Source organism: Peromyscus eremicus, chromosome 10, assembly GCF_949786415.1.
Source record: "Peromyscus eremicus chromosome 10, PerEre_H2_v1, whole genome shotgun sequence".
In the NCBI taxonomy this organism is placed as follows: domain Eukaryota; kingdom Metazoa; phylum Chordata; class Mammalia; order Rodentia; family Cricetidae; genus Peromyscus; species Peromyscus eremicus.
The window spans coordinates 80,037,493-80,054,774 of NC_081426.1; the positions used below are offsets into that span (position 1 = coordinate 80,037,493).

The 17,282-nt window shown below is 40.4% G+C and overlaps 1 protein-coding gene across 1 annotated transcript in view; it reads left to right on the top strand.

Moving 5' to 3' along the window:
* Slc4a4 (solute carrier family 4 member 4) overlaps window positions 1-17,282 on the top strand; it is a 291,869-nt gene that overhangs the window by 256,911 nt on the left and 17,676 nt on the right. Inside the window, exons 16-19 of the mRNA XM_059274644.1 lie at window positions 270-383; window positions 2,253-2,414; window positions 11,964-12,142; window positions 13,608-13,680. Of these exons, the coding sequence (XP_059130627.1) occupies window positions 270-383; window positions 2,253-2,414; window positions 11,964-12,142; window positions 13,608-13,680 (528 nt within the window). The remainder of the gene's footprint in view (window positions 1-269; window positions 384-2,252; window positions 2,415-11,963; window positions 12,143-13,607; window positions 13,681-17,282) is intronic.

Consider the following 17,282-nt stretch of genomic DNA (forward strand, 5'->3'; position numbering starts at 1 on the left):
TTATTACTTATAGCACTACTTTCCAAATAAACTGAGTTCTATTTCATTGTGTAATGTGTACTTAGATTTTATTCTTATACAAATGTCTTTCATGCTGCACATAGGACAAAGGATATATCCTGTTTGAGTGATCTCTCCTATGTCTGACCAGAGGATAATTTATTGATAAATTGTTAGTAAATATCTAATTCTTTTTCACTTCAAACATAGTCACTGGCACTAAATATCTGGTACTAAATAATCCTTTGTTTCTTTTTTTATTTTTCCAGGCAAGAAAACTGATCAGTGATTTTGCCATTATCTTGTCTATTCTCATATTCTGTGTAATAGACGCCCTGGTAGGTGTGGACACTCCAAAACTAATTGTGCCAAGCGAGTTCAAGGTGAGTGGTTATCTCTCTTTTGCTTGGTCCTCAAACCCTTTGACTTTCTTTCTTTTCCCCTAATGTAGTTTACTGTGAATTTACTTCAGTTAGTTGTGCATAATTAGCCTTTTTCCCCTCAAAGTCATCCCTCACTATGCTCATTTAGAGTTGGTCTAGTTTCTTCACTAAAATTAAATGCCACAGTTAAGATCAATTCAGGGTTTGTGCTTTATTGACTTTTAAAATAGCATATAGCATGAACTAACTCTTCCTTATATATTTTAGGATATTTCAGACGCTCTTATAGACCTGATCGGCCTGATTCATGTAGCAGTTCTGAGAAGTGCACACATAATTAGCACCATGGCTGTTTTATAAACCACTAATGCTCATAAACATTAAGTGAAATGCCTATCACTTTTTAAGTAGTGGGGGCAAGCTGTGAAGGTAGAATTCAAGCCTTCACATTCTAACTTAGGGGTCTTTCCCTCCTGCCAAAATACCGGCTAGGAACACTTATAATATGAAGTTTAATTGTTGCAAAGAGTACAGGAGAATTGTGTGTGTGTGTGTGTGTGTGTGTGTGTGTGTGTGTGTGTGTGTGTGTGTAATGTATAAAACTTAAATGTCAGTCATTCATAGTTATATTTCTATGTAGTTTTCTGTTGCAAGATTTAACTTATTTTCTAGAACAGTCCTTTAGTCTCTCTTCTTCACTACTGAGATAATAATGTCAATTATTATTAAGCTGATGGCCATTTTAAACAACCAGTTAATGAGAAAGGGATGTGCATGCATATACACATACATGACAGTAAAGAATATATTTGGCATAATATCATAGTCATTAGCAAAGATAAATTCTAGTTAATTTCATAAGTAATGCATTTAAATCAGTATTTTCTAAATGTTTTCTTGCAGCCAGACTCCATCCTAGGGGGTTGAAATGCTTTATAAGCAAGATGAAATATCTTGCCTTACAAGCTCACAATGTGTGGTATAGGTAGTGTGAAGATGGATTCTGTTTTGGAATTTTGAGTAAAAGGAGAGAGGACATGCATCCAGGGTTTGTATTTATGCTTGTAAGTCTCACACTCAGGAGACTGAGGCAGGAGGATTGCTATAAGTTCAAGGCTAGCCTGTGTTACATAGGTAATTCCAGGCCAGCCTGGGTTGTAGAGTAAGACCCTGTCGAAAAAAGAAAAAAGAAAAAAAGGAGCAACAAATTCATAAATAGTATTTTATTTACATTCATATGCTTTTCTTGGAGTAAGAAGTAACAGAACATTCGCTTTCTGTAGCAGGTGTATACAGCTACTGGAAGCAGGAAAAATGACAACTTTCTCTGGTTTTCTGAAAAAGTTCTGGGGATTTAATCACTTCTGTGTAATTTTCACTTGTAAAATAAGAGATCCAAATGTTTCAATTAGTTCAGCTATACCATGTAAAATAATAGCTTTTTATGTGTTATGAAGCCATTTATTTGGCGGAAGTAGAAACAACTTCTGTTCAATGTTAAAATTCGAACAGAATTTGTGATGGCTTTGTAATTTTTTTGGTTGCCTCTTCATGGAATATTACATCTGGGGTTTTCTTCTGTGTCCCTCAAATATTATCTTTTCTTTTTCCACCTGATGCTTTATCTCAACTCATTTCATGTATTCTCAATGTCGCCCCCTACTTTTCTGATAGCCCATAGTTTTCATTTCCTTTAGGGACTGTCTCAAAAATGACACTTTCTGGGTAGACTTCTGTTAAATAATCTTTTCCTCCAGACTGTGACTGTTTCTACTTCTTAATATGTTGACCCTCCAGAAATTAAATATTTCTTTAACTACATAGCCTATATTAACATTATTCTGAAAAAGTTTCTCTCTTTGCTTTTAGCCAACAAGTCCTAACCGGGGTTGGTTTGTCCCGCCGTTTGGAGGAAACCCCTGGTGGGTGTGCCTTGCTGCCGCTATCCCGGCCTTGTTAGTCACCATTCTGATTTTCATGGACCAGCAAATCACGGCTGTGATTGTGAACAGGAAAGAACATAAGCTCAAGGTAAGCACCCCTAAAAGTGGTGGTCATTGACTTCTACTGACTTCTTAGTTCCTGACAATATCTATTGATTCAAAACCAAGAGAGCTTTATTGAGAGTTAGACTATAATGAAAAGTCATACAAAGATCAGTTTGGGTTGACAAGGAAGGTCCTTGGTGTAATATCTCAGGATGCACTTACTTAACTAGGAGGAAGGTGTTTCAACTTGTGTTTCTGTCACTGTAGAGGAAAGGGTATATGCGTCAGTCTTCCCACTTCTGGTTTGGGTGTAGTAACCACCTTCATGAAGACATGGTAATCAAAGATTTAATTAAGACACCTGCTCTCTGTTAAATAAACTCAGATTTTTTTCCTTTCCAAGAATTTTTAGGGGCTAGGAAGTGGGTAGCTAGGTGATAGAGTGCTTATCTACATTTTAAGGCCCTAGGTTCCATTCCCACTACTGTACACTCATAAAAAAATTGATTACATCTGTTTATATGTTTAATGTGACAATTTGAAACATGTAGACAGTATATAATGACCAGATCAGGTCAGAGTAATTGATATTTCTATCTCTTTAATCATATCAATTCTCAGTGCTAGGGGATGAGCAAAGATTTATTATTAAAGATTTTTTTCAGAAATTCAGTTACAAGCTGTTGGTAAGCATTCATAACCCCCTTTCCTTAAAAGATTCATCTCAGGATATTACAAACTATAAAGTATGGAGGAAATTTTTTATTCTTATATTTTAGGTTTTGCAAACATTAGTTTAGTGGCATTGTCATGAGCCCAAAGAAAATGTTTTAGTGGTATATACATTTACCATACAAAATGGTATAGGATATCTTTCAAGAGAGCTGCCTAAATTGTTATTATAGAGGGTAAATTTTCTCCACATCTAATACTACTTTAAGTCACAAATAATTTCAAAAATACCATGTAGGGGATGAGAGAGGAATAATAAAAAGAGTTAAAAACTTAATAGTTACTGACTATGAACCAGGTCATTTTCTAAGCACTTTATATTATATATTAACTCATTATCTTTTCACTGTCACCATATAAGAGAAGCATGAAAATGTATTAGAATCACATGGAATGGCCAAAGGAAAAAACCCAGAGAGGGTAAAGCATGTGAGTGTAGAAACATACCAGGTAGATGACTAAGAGAGATGATAAACTGTCCAGTTAGAGCTGCAGATGAGGGTGAGGAAGAAGTAAATCCCATAACTCATGAAACTGGGAATAGAAGATAACTGGAGATTTCATTAAAGAGGAGATGCTTCCGTTTACAAGTTTTGGGGGAAAGAAAGCAGTGATGAACTCCATACAGTGTGACTCATTCCAGAAGGTCTGGGTAGGTGGCAGTAAGGACTGTAGTTGAAGGCCTCGCCTGTGTTGACTTTTTGGCACAGAGGGTGGTCAAGAGGAGAGCTTCCTGGACAGCCTCTGAAATCCTAAGGGAAATAGCAGTATGGGATTCAGTGATTGCCTGGCACATTCAGTCATGTGGAAGGGTAGAAATGAAGACGGGCTTGTATTTCAATAGAAGGGAAATTATGGGAGCATGAGAATGACTGATGCGTGTTCCCAACGAATGCTGGAGGTCAGAATGCAGAATTTTACAGAATAAAAACTTGAGGTGGTCACTGATATAAAATAAGGCCCTGATTTTGGATTATCATCGGGGGAACTCCCATTAACATAATTGCATTGTATTATTCATAAGATGAATAGATAAGATGACACATTTTCAATTTGAAGACTGTTGTTTGGCTGCTGATGTGTCTACGCCTTGCTCCCATGACAGAACTGCAGCCCATTTTTCAGGCTTTTATCGAATGCTTTACAGTCCTACTCTGAGTCTCATATTCTAAGCCGCCAATTCTCTGAGCAAATAACTAAGAAGCGCAATGGGGACAATTCTTCCTTGTCATCTTGTTTTGATTTATGTTTATAGATGTGTGCCCATGTGAGTGTATGTCACATGTGTGTGGGTGTCTGCAGAGGTCAAAAGAGAGCATTAGGATCCCCTGGAGCTGAAGTTACAGGCAGTTGTGGGCCACCTGACTGGGTGCTGGGAACTTAGGTCCTCTGGATAAGGAGGGGGAGGGGCTCTTAACCACTGAGCCATCTCTCCAGACCCTCAAAACTTGTTTTAAAAATCTGATATTACCAAAGTTCATTAACTTCTTCTATGCCTAAACAATTCATTTGTTATAGATTGGGGGCAGAAGCAAGGAGAGAGCTTTCTTTATGTGATTGCTTCCCATTGAGAACATTTAAAAATTATCAATATATTATTTTATGAAAAACTTTACAACTGAATATAGGAATTGAACTCAGGTCCTCACTCTTTCATGACAAGCATTTTATCAGCCCAATATAATAAACTTTAAACAGAGTTTATTTGTTTAAATCAGGACCCAAATGCCATTTGCACTTGCCATTTTAAAATATTTATAAACTTTTAAGTCTATTGATTTTTCCCTCCACCCCTCTTGATTTTCTTTAGTTTCAAATTTGTTCAGCTCAATAAGGTTGTTTGTTTCTCTTTCTATGGCATCATTTTGCCATTAAGAAGCTATCGAACACCTAAGTGTGGCTTTTAAAACAACAACAGAAATGGATTATTATTAGTTTTTATTCTGTGGGTTCACTGGTTCTTCTGCAGGGCAGTTCTTGCTTGAAGTCTCTCTTGGTATTGAAGTTAAAATAGTATTGGATGGTGTCGCCTAACATCTTAACTGGGCTGATTGCCCATGGTTACTTCCTCACTTGTGTATGTGACTTATGTGTTTAACATGTTGTTTTTCCATGAGGTGTCTGCCTTCTGTGTCCATTTTTCCCCATGCAGCATGCTCATGCACTGTCATGGTGATGTAGATGTCTCTTTCGTGCTACCCCACCTCACCACACAGCATCTTATCCTCCAGGGCTTTTCTATGGGGCTTGAACTTCTCACAGCCTGGTATTTACACTTGTTCCATGGCAGCTGATTTCCATGAGTTAAGAAGTGCAAGATGGCAAAAAATTTCCTGGCTACACCTGCACCTGTTAGCTTTGCTTCCTGACTTGACCCTAATCAATTAGCTAAAGAAGTCATAGTCACTCATGCTAGAGGATGTGGAAGGAATCCATCTTCAAATGTAGAATGGCAAACCACGTTAAAAACAAAAACATCAGCATATTACATAGGGGATATTTCCCAGCCATTTTTAGAAAATAAAATTTAAAAAAATACCACATTCTGTATTGGTGATTGCTTCCCCCATAGTGTCATATACTATGCTCTATTGTCTTCAGCATTTTCTATAGATGGTCACTGTATTCAGAAAGTTGGGAAGGTATAGATTTTATGTTATAAGTAGATTATTTATGATATATATATTATTTATCTGCCTATCCATCCATCTCTCTCTCTCCCTCTCTGTGTTCATTCATCACTTAATATATGCATACAGATACACATATACAAGGAAGGAAAGGTTATAAGAAGAAAGCCACAACCACTTTAAACTCTATTTTTAGCTTGGGCTTTTCTAAGCCACATAGGTAATGTGAATTCCAGTCACAAACTCGATTGCAGGTTTATGCTTAAGAATGTCCTTGGAGATTCTTCCTTATCTGACATTAACCTCATTGGGAAGACTGAGAGATGCACAGCTCCCTATTGACTCTGTTTAGTATTAGGAGGGGTCTGAGTGTTGGTTATTTTATGGAAAGGCTAAACATAGACTTGGACTAATGCATTTTTAATCTGAAAATATTGGAAACCCACTTAAAATTTTAATCTGTCACTGGCAAAATTTTGGTGTGTACATTTAGAGGTGAGTTTCTATTATTTTAATGCTCATCACATTTTCTTATTGATAATTGAGAATTCAGTGAATTTAGGATGGATAAAATAGATAAGCATTTTATTTCCCTATGCTTCGCAGGAAACTTGAGAATGTTTGCCCTTAAAATGAGACGTGGGTATACAAAATAATGAGTTTCTGTCCCTTTTAGAATTGTTTACTTGGAACTATTCTTTTTCATAATGGTGGTAATGGTGTGAATGCCAGTCATTTTTCACAAATCCAATGCCGCCGGTTGACGTGTCATCGCGAATCAAAGACTTTGCACTCTGGGAAGGGTTTTGTTCTCATTTTTGCTAGGAAATGAGAGCTGTGGAATACACAAATTGGAGATTCTGCCTAAAATTGTAAGAGACACTAAATACTATGACCTTGATTCAAGAGGAAAACCCGAGGCAGCAAGAGAGGTGGAAGCACTGCAGCGTTGAGAGCAGCATGCTTGGGGTGGCATTTGCTGTGGTTCTGGGACACGTGGCTCCGGCTGAGATGACAGCTACCTTTCCGCTCCGCTGAACAACCCCACACTGAGATAGCAACACCCGTGACTCTTGGCTCTTTGGGGGCCATTTTGGCTAGTCACGCTCTTCATCCTACCTGCAGAGGTCTCAAAAGTAAACCAGGTTCATCAAGGTCCAGTACTTCTCCGAGGTCATTTCCCGAGTCATTGTCAGAGGCTGGAGCAGAGCCAGCTTCAGACTACAGAGCCAGAGATATGCCTCCCCAAAACAGTGACTTCAAGAGTTATGTAGAGGAGGCAGAAATCATTTAGGACCATTATCTAGATATAAATATCATAAAATCCTGGCAATCACTTTCCTATGACGTACTTTGTGGTGAAACACTTCATTTAAATATGATATTTTCATGGTTTATTTTTAACTAAAAAAAAAACCTCCCAAACTTTTACCTTGTTCTATATTTTTCATTTCTGTTCCTGTTATCATAATCTTGGATCTAGTACTCTCATTTCAAGCTAGATTTTTGTAATAGTTTAGCCATTGAAGCATCAGAACCAACTTCCCTCGCTTCTTCAAACACATTATTTTTTTTTTTGTTGTTGTTCTTAAAGTGACGTTCTTACAGGTTGGTCCTACGTCTAAAGCACCTTGGTGGTCTAAACTTGACTATCTTTCTCCCAGCCTGACATTCAAAGAACCTTGTAAAACAATGTCAACCTAGATTTAAAACACTTTGTTGCAAGTGCTGGCCAGTGCTCTGTTTAAATGGTTTTGGTTTCTTGATTCTCACAGTTCCGTTGGTACTGTGGGGAAGATCTATTCCTCACTCCTCAGTCATCGCTGTTCATTAAAAGCCGCTCCATCCTTTGAGCATTTCTAAATATAAACCCCCCAGCGACACCTTCCTTCACCCCTAATGTAATTTTTATTGCTCTTGCTTTTTTGTTTTTTCTTAGTGATTTATATTACACTGTGCCAGTGGTCACATGGTGGCTCGTACAGTGCTTTGTGCATTTACTTCATCCCTCCTTCTCAGCCAAAATATTTTCCAAGTAAGCCCCATGGTTTATTCTTCTCACCAGCTTTTATGTGGCCCACCACACACAATTCCATGTTAGCCTCAATAAACACACATGACTGACATGCTTTATTATCTTGGTAGCATGGTCCTCAGGTTTATGACACTGTGAGGGAGATGCTAACTCAAGAATGTGCAAGCCCATCATCCCCACTCCTCAAAGTGGCTGCTTCCGTGCTTTAAAGCCACACGTGGATGAGGCACACTGAAGTACTTCATCCTCAGTGTTTTTAGTATCTTTTCCAGACTTCTGTGAATTTCTATTTAGAGTCCATTTTAATTTTCATGCAAACCTGAGTCCTCTCATGCTCCTCACCTGATACCGCCCGGTGGGACATTCTTCGAGACCCAATGATGAAGCCTTGTCCCATGCCTGTGTATGGCTCCCAGCTCTTCGTTTTTGGTCATCCTTGTACCACATCTGAACGTTAGGCTTCTGGTCTCTTGCTCTCTTTTCTATTTTGATTTTTTTTTGTGGACTTAGTCCCAAAACTATTTTTGTTCTATATTAGCGAGGGATATGAGGCTTCAAAGAGACCATTTCTGTTTTGTGCTTAAAATACTTGGCAAGTTTCAGAGGATAGAATATCCTTGGGTTTATAGTCATGAAGTCAAGGACATTTTTAGATTGCTTCTTATATACCAGACACTATTGCTTCTTATATACCAGACACTTGTGCTGAATGCCGAAGGTAAAACCGTTTTAATATCTGGGCTCTTCCCGGAAGGAAGTGTCAAGGTTGGAGCTGACCCTGTTTTTCTTTGTGCCTTGTATCCTGCATGCATCGGGTCGCTTGTTTGTGCGCCTTACTTTACCTAGTCACCTCTGTAAGGATGGGTGTTTGTCTTACTCATTGTTTAATTGAAGACAGGGCCTAGTACAGAATAAGTCTTCAATAAATGTATATTCAATAATAGTTTGCCACACAAAAGCCCCAGAGTGAGAAGGAGCCTGTTGTATCAAGAGGCAGAGGGCAGACCAATGGAGCACGTGACTCAAGTTGAGGTCCAGAGAGTAGGCTCAGATCACGCAACACGAGGCTTGTCAGCTTCAGCGTTTGTGCCGGTTTGAACAATCCTGTTGGCAGGTGGGTCTTCCGTGTACTGACAGCCATTTGTCAGTACGTCTGGGCTCTGTCCAGGGTGGCCAGTTGTACCTCTTACCCCAAGATTTGGTATTCAAAAAATATCTCCAGACACTGCTAGAAGTTGGCCAGAGTGTGGAGTGGCCCATAGTTATAAAAAGTAAATGCCCATGCATATCCTTACAGATAGTTTTATACTGTTCAGTTTTCATTATTATTGTATTATAAGTCAAAACTGGAAGCCACTGAAAGATTTGGATCAAGGAAGTGTCACATATTGATTACGATGTTTAAAGATTAGCCTGCGAAGACAGTCTGTTGTGAAGGAACAGGAGTAACAGCCTGTGGTGATGTCAGCCTGAAGGACTGAAGGGTGCTGGTCCATGCGAAGGAAAGGGGGGATTTGAGCTGAGACCGGAAGGAAGAAGCTGGACTTTAACTTATGATAAGTTAAGTGATAGGATGCAAGTTTGAAGAATTGCATTTGAAACTCACGCTTGCAGCAGTGAGGATGGATGGGAGAACTGGGTGAAATGAGGCTGCTGTATATACTCAAGAGATTCTAGAAAAGCCAGTAGCAATGGGGAGGGGGTAAGGAGTGGATAAGTTTTAGGCTATTTTTGAATATTTCTGTTTCTTATCCTTCTGCCAGTTTTTAGATAAAGGGTGCCAGTATTTGCACATTGTTTTATTTCCACTCAAACTGAGCCATTCAGATGCTTCTAGCTAAGGCATGCCTTTGGGAGAGGCTTGTTTTCATGCATATCTGAGCTGGTTTGTAGCAATGGCTTCTCTAAGGCAAGTGTTGGCATCGAAAGAGTTTATAGCAGTAGCTTGGGGCAAAGCTTTTACCATCTTTTCAACATTGTGTCTCTAGACTTTAGTGTATTGTAGGACATTGACCTAGACATAGTAAGCCTTGAACGTTAGCAAGCCTTGAATGTTAACATTTGACGACATAAATTTATTGGGCTTTTTTCATCTCTGGACTCAGTGTCTTTAAACTACGAGGAAAGAAGAAAGCCAGTTTCAGTCTTCAATAAGTAAGACTGAGCCAAGGAGAAGAGTGGAACCTATGCCAGGTAGATGTTAACATGAGTGACACAAAAGGCATTAATGAGGGAAACACATTGAAGGATTCTCATGTGGCTGAATGTGGTGTTGGTGTAGAATTCAAGGGGGGGAGGGGTCAGGAAAGTTAGGGCTGTAGACATTAGTCCTCCTACGAAAGGCCAGATCCCAAATGGCCCTGCGGCAGCATCGTAGACATAAACACTGGTAGGAGAGGGCAATTCTCAATGGACAGTTGGAATCCAGCCACCTCTGTCTTCATCACCATAGTCTCTTAAACGAACTGTGGCGTCTGCCTCTTCACTGGTCCTGCTGTCCTCGACCCTCTTCAGTTTGTTCATCACACAGTAGCCACCGTGCTTAGAACAGAGCAATCATTTCACTCCCCTACAGAAAGCCCTCCAGTGGTATCCTATCTTATGCCCGATGCAAACCCAAGTTATTCCGGTTCCTCTCAGGACTTACTACCAAGTAAGAAGCTTTTAAAATGGATGGTGTTCATTATTGCCTCGCACAGTAGGGGAAACTCCTTGAGAGGAGGATTTTTTTTGTTTGTTTGCTCACAGATGTGTAAGCAGCAGCTAGAATCATGCCTAGTACTAAGTTGCCAGGCAATTATTTGTTGAGAAAATGAATGACTGTGACCTCAATTATATCATGATACTTACTTCTTTAGTTATTATAGAATAAATTTATGTCATCCCACCCCATATTTTGCCTTCTCTTCTTCTGACTTATTCCACTTTCAAATCATAGCCTAAAGCAGGCTGATTCTCTACATATATATGAACATTTGTCTCATGAGTGGAGGTCTGCTCGCAGTCAAACCTGGCCTGATGAGAACATGCCTTGGCTTCTGTGCCTGCTCTCCTGCCTGCCATGCATTCTCTGAGAATATGGGCCTTGTGTGCAAGCCATGGGTGCAAGCTTGGCGCTTCTTTTAGAGGAGAGTGGTGTTCTGACAAAGTGTAACAGGATCCGAATGATAACACTCCCTGGGTTGGTGGTGTAAATCACGTCCCCATCTCTGAGGGCAGCCTCTCTATTCTCTTGGATCAGCCATAGTCTGGCTCTTGGTACTGCTCCCCTCATGCTGTGAGAATGGGCAGCTCTGGTTTCCTTGGGCTCCACAGGGGTATGAGCCTTTGGTTTCTTCATAAATAGAACAGAGAAATATAACCACAGAAAAACACGGGAGACATGATGAACAGTATTTATTTAGTGAGTAAAGGAGCTAGAACTGTTGTCCCATTGTCTGCTGGTCCAGTCAGTAAATGTTTTTGTGACCACAGGGTGGTGTTTGAAATCAGTCTGTTTTGATTAAGGGAGTATTCTTTGCTTTAATGATGGTGGCTAGTAAGTGGTTAAACAACTGTACTCATAGGCTATGAGAAGTGAGAGCTGATTTTCTACATGTCATCGCAGGATTGTTTAGGGGATCTTTACATACACCTAGTAGCATCATAAGTAAGACACAGTCACACAGAGAAGACGGTCTGTTGCTTTTCAGGCACTGGTCATAATACTTTTAACAGCCCCTACCACTCTGACCACTGCCTCCCTCAATGAGCGCATACTACATCACAGCTCCACCTTGTAAGTGGTTACAAGGTCCTTTGTTGTGTGGTTACTTCATTGAATGGTCCCAGTAACTCTCCAAATAAGGCCCCTACCTTCTTTTTTTTTTTTTTAGTGGCGGGTGTTACCAAATTGGACGCAGAAAGGGTTAATTTATAATGAGTAGATACTAAGAAAAGTGGACATATATCTAAATTAATTATTCAGAATTATAATGGCATATTATCTGCACAGGTGCCGGAGGAGATGGCTTTGTGTTTAACACTGGAGGAATATTATGAGGAAGGGAAATCCCTCCTCCAAGGGCTTCCTTATAAGAGATATTTTTATCAAGCAGAACAAGCTTCTTTTGTTAATCATAATGCCAGTGCCTAAGGACAGCTAGAGGATAATTGTGGGTGCTCTGTGTCCCCACGCTGTGACTTCTTTCTGCAGAAGGGAGCTGGCTATCACCTGGACCTATTTTGGGTGGCCATCCTCATGGTGGTGTGCTCCTTCATGGCTCTCCCCTGGTATGTGGCTGCTACTGTCATCTCCATTGCTCACATCGACAGTCTGAAGATGGAGACAGAGACGTCTGCACCTGGAGAGCAACCAAAGTTTCTGGGAGTGAGGTGCGTTGTCACAGGATGATGGCCCTAGAAAGCCCACATGTACACACATCTTTGTCTCAATCATATGAGGATGGACATAATCTGGGGATGGGATAGAGATGTGATAGTTACTTTATTACTAAATTATCTTTTCCAGAAAGGACTTTTTTGTTTGTTTGGTTGGTTTTGGTTTTTAGAGACAGGGTTTCTCTGTGTAACCCTGGCTGTCCTGGTACTTGCTGTGTAGACCAGTCTGTCCTCAAATTCAGAGATCTGCCTACCTCTGCCTCCCAAGTACTAGGATTAAAGGTGTATGCCACTACCACCCAGCCAGAAAGGATGTTTTAATAAAAAAGCATAACTAGTAGCTTTCAATTTACTTCTTTTTTTTTACTTTTTTAAAGATTTATTTATTATGTATACAGTGTTCTTCCTGCACGCCAGAAGATCAGATCTCATTATAGATGGTTGTCAGCCACCATGTGGTTGCTGGGAATTGAACTCAGGACCTCTGGAAGAGCAGCCAGTGCTCCTAACCTCTGAGCTGTCTCTCCAGCCCTTAGTTTACTTCTGATAGTAAACTAAGTATATGTATGTTTTCTTGATTTCTGTAGTATTAAGTGATGCAACATGAAAATGTCAGTGATTTATTTTCTTCAATATACAGCTGAGTCCTGTAGAAGTGCTGTGCCTCGGTCATGTGTAGAACTCTGAGCCCTTAAGTCCGCCATGATTTCTAGCATTCTATGAAACAGTTAGGAATTCTCATTTTCCAACTCCTTTCTGTCCCCATAAGAACTTGAGGAACTATAACCTTCAGATATTAAATTAGAGGAGTTGTGAAGGTGAGGGGTAGAAGAACTTTGTACACTATTGAGTGTTTTGTTTTGTTTTTTGTTTTTTGTCACAGCAAGCTTTGCTCACTAGAGCTACAGTGCATAGCTCACACAAGAGGGCCAGCATTTCCCACGCCTCAACAGTGGGTGATTCTTTCTTGGGGGTGTGGAGGGGGTGTTGGACGTGTATCATATTTGTTAAAAAGTACTTCTGTTGTTGCAGATTTGGAAATTAGACTGTTGAGATTTATTGCACTCATGAAATTTCCCTGAGCTGTTTGTTAATTAGAATGTGGGACAATGTAATATCTGTCTCCCATGAAAGAAGGTATAATTACACAACAGCACAAGTTGTTTGAAAAATAAGGGCTTCAAAGAAGCTAGTAATTGATGGACCAAGAGCAAGTGATTTTACTTTCTTGGTTCTGGAAGGAGCAAAAGCTTTGGAAGAATCACTTTTTTTTCTTCCTGAGTTCAATGGTTTTAAGATTTTTTTTAAGTTACTACTTAGGTTGGATTCATATGATATTTTTGAGATCTCAAGTACCTTCTACCAAAATCTTTGGTGCTTTCACCCAATGCTGATTTGGTCTTTCTCAGAAGGTCTGTGAAAACTGGAAGTAGATTGGTGACCTTTGATGTTGTTTCAGGGAACAAAGAGTCACTGGAACTCTTGTGTTTATTCTGACTGGCCTGTCAGTCTTCATGGCTCCCATCTTGAAGGTAAGTACGTAAAACATTCACCTCTTCCTCTTTTTTGGAACACTGACTGGTAGCTGGACACATGAATGTGAAATGCTTGCAAGATTTCATAGTGCATGGAAGCAGGGGCCAATTAGATCAAGGACTTTAAAAATATCTGCCTTGATTTTCCCTCTACCCCTGCATTCCTTCCTTTACTGTTATTTTTCTGGTTTCTTGTTGGAACCATCTGATATCACCAATACTGAAACCTCCTCTGACTTACAGAAGGGCAGGGTCATACATGCCCATCTGACTCGTCTTCCTCCCTGCCCCATACAGGCTTTTTATTACCTTTGTTTTCTATCCATCCTATCCACCTGCTTGTCCCTAAGGTGTCCCACCTCTTGCAACACCCCCACAGAACTCTAGTGATTCACCTGATCACTGTGAATTTCTTTCCACTATTTTAATTATAACCACATTTCTGTTTTTCCTTGAATCAAAAGGCCTGTTAGTGGTGAAAGGGACAGGAGAATAAAATGACTGATTGATAATTGGAAAACTTTAGAAATGAATTTTTGAAGACTCATTGCATGGTAGAATATTTAGAAGGTTGGAAATCAACATCGGTTGGTTGATACGGTGGGTTGGCATCTGTGTGGACAGAGCAACATACATACAATGGCCCCTTTATGAAAAAGAACTAAACAATAAAGTTAACGTTTTTTTTTTGCTCATGAAGCTTCCTGTTTTGTGATACAAGCTAGCTTCTGTCTCTCTCTTTTCTATTATAAAAACATCCCTAACCAATTATCGGTAATTTGCGTCTTATACTTTGTGCTACTGTGTAAAGCACAAACTTCAGGCAGACCTAACAACTGTGAGTAATCACTGTTAACAATAGCTTACCATTATTCCAACTGAAAAATTTTATTTTTAAAGTTTAATTTTTAAGACTTTTGGATGCCTATTTGGTTGTACAGGTAATGGCGTCATAGTACATGATTCTAAAAAATTCAAGTGTGACAGTGAGCAGCAAAAGCTTACCTTCTCTCAGACTAGCAAGTTTCTACCAGTGGCCAGTCAGCGAGTTTTAGAGGAAGGACCTACAACATCCGAATCTGAAGACCAACTTTGCCTTTCAAGTACTAGACTCATGCATACATTTGGTATGAAATAATTGGTAGATAGTTAAAATGCTTGATTATCCACCATTAACCCTTGGTTTCCATAGCTTCAGTTTTCTGGTTAACTTATGAACCGGGTCACAAAGGACTGTGTATATCAGGTGACCCACAGAAGAACTGTGGTTAAAAACAGTGTCAGAGAAATTATTTCTGGCCTGTGTCCTGTAGGGACAGAGGAAAAACCACGGTCAGTTCTATAAATGCAAGGAGGTGGCTTTAAAGGCTTAGTGCAGTGGTTCCCAACCTGTGAGTTATGGCCTCTTTGGAGTTGAACCATTCTTTCATAGGGGTCACTTAAGACAACCGGAAAACACAGATATTTACATTATGAATCATAATAATAGCAAACTTACAGTTATAAAGTAGTAATGAAGTAATTTTATGGTTGGAGTCACCACGTGAGGAACTGTATTAAAGGGTCGAAGCACTAGGAAGGTTGAGGACCCCTGGGTTAATGAAGCCTTGTACCTTCTGCCAAGGGCCTTAGCTGTTTCTGTCCCCCTGGCGGGTCCTAGCATAAGAGGCTGGCTGAAATGCTTAGTGACACGTTGACTTCACACAGTGAGGTCACGTTTGGAGAGGTCACTGTGGGCAGTTAAGTCCCTGTACTGTAGGAAGCACTAATTTCCTGCAGGTGGGCTCATGCAGTACACCGCTACAGTGCAGCCTTGCTTTGATGAGACCGCCTAGAAAAACGTTTCTAGGGAGGGATGGGCGGCAGAAATCCTTCCAGCTTTCAAATCTGCCCACCATCACCCAAGCCTCCATTGTGTCTTGTATATGATTTGTTTTCATTAAAACAGTATAAAATCCTGCTTCAGAAGAGGCAGTTATATTTAAAACTTCCATGATTGTGTTGCAGAAAACTCGGCTTTAGTCTTGGGGAACCTGCCTGCAGGCAGGTATGGTTCTGAAGGGGAACACAAAATAAACACTGTTTAAATTGTTATCTTTAGAAAGATTGACGAGACTCATAGCTGGTAACAGGACTCCCTGGCTATCCCTTACTCTGTACCCAAGTACAGCTGCCGAGAAGTTGAAGCTGAATGCCTTGGGTTTTTGCAGTGAACCTTTTTACCCATATGTAGCTGATGCACCTTAGTATGTACAGGAAGAGGTCAGAACTCATTAAGAAGAGCAGGGAGTACCAGGGAGCCATGAGCCGAACTCGCACCCGCCTTTGGATGTTTCTATCGGGCAACGTTGTTGATTCATCTGAAGAGTCTTTGTCTCCATTAGTGAAAAAAGTAATTCAGCACACATTTCCTTCTGTGGTCTTGGCTGTCCTGGAGCTCACTCTGGAGACTGGGCTGGCCTCGAACTCAGAGATCCTCCTGCCTCTGCTTCCTGAGTGCTGGGATTAGAGGTGCACACCACCACCGCCCAGCTTCAGCATGCATCTTTAAGCCAGGATTTTCTCAGATGTCGGAAATGAAATTGTTTTGCCAGTTTAGCTCACGATGGGCTGTGGAACACCTGATGTCAAAGCAGCAGGGTTGAAGCAGCCTTTATTCGGGAGACTCTACTCCTCGCCTGAGTAAGTTAGCTCTTCCTTACTGCAGGAATTACATCTCCCGATAAGGACGGCTGTTTCAGGTCACGTGCCCTCCTCACCACTGCTTGGCAAGTTATGTGCACGTATCAGCGATGCCTCGTTGGCGTCACAAAGTCAATACAGGAAGAAGCAGAGGTTAAGGGTACAGTTTAACTGAAATGTAAGCCATGGCTAAGGAAAAGGTACAATTAATAATTAACCTCGAAATGCGTGCAGAAAGTGGTGCCACGAGTTGTCCTCTCATATGATAGACAGCCTTTTTTTTTTTTCTTTTTAAAGCAACAGGTGATAACTTCAGAGAATAGTTTTACTTAAGATTGTGCCTTGCAAAGTTAGATCAGATGTACAGGAAATAGAGTTATAAGTGAGCTTTTAAAAACTGAAATGGTTCAACACCTTCCCTGCCCAAACTCCTTTTTCCCCTTATAAGTTTAATGGTCTGCGATGAGATGAGCAATTTTCTTGCATGCGTGAAGCCAGATAGATGGCTGCCTACTTATGCAAGGGGTACTTTGAACGTGAAGTTTATGGCCTCCGTTTTGATCTCTCTGCTGAAATCCGTCTTTCATGTGGAGGAATGTAAGGAATTACAGTGTAGCAGCTTGAAGTTCATGAGGATACCCCTTGACCCTGGCCAGCTACAGTCACAGATGCCTCAAAGCGCCGAATCGCGTCATTGCTTAGTACAGAACTGCTGGGAAGTAAGAATAACTGGCTTCCCAGGCTGGCGACATGGCTTCCGCCAGGACTGCTAGTGTTCTGTAAGTGCTGATCACAGAGCAGCAAAGAGATGAAAGGCGGTCCCCTGAGCTGTCTTTCCCTGTTTTCCTGGCAAGACTCAAGAAACGGAGATCAAGTAAAGTTCACGGCTGCTTCTGCTGCCTTTGCACGGATTAGTT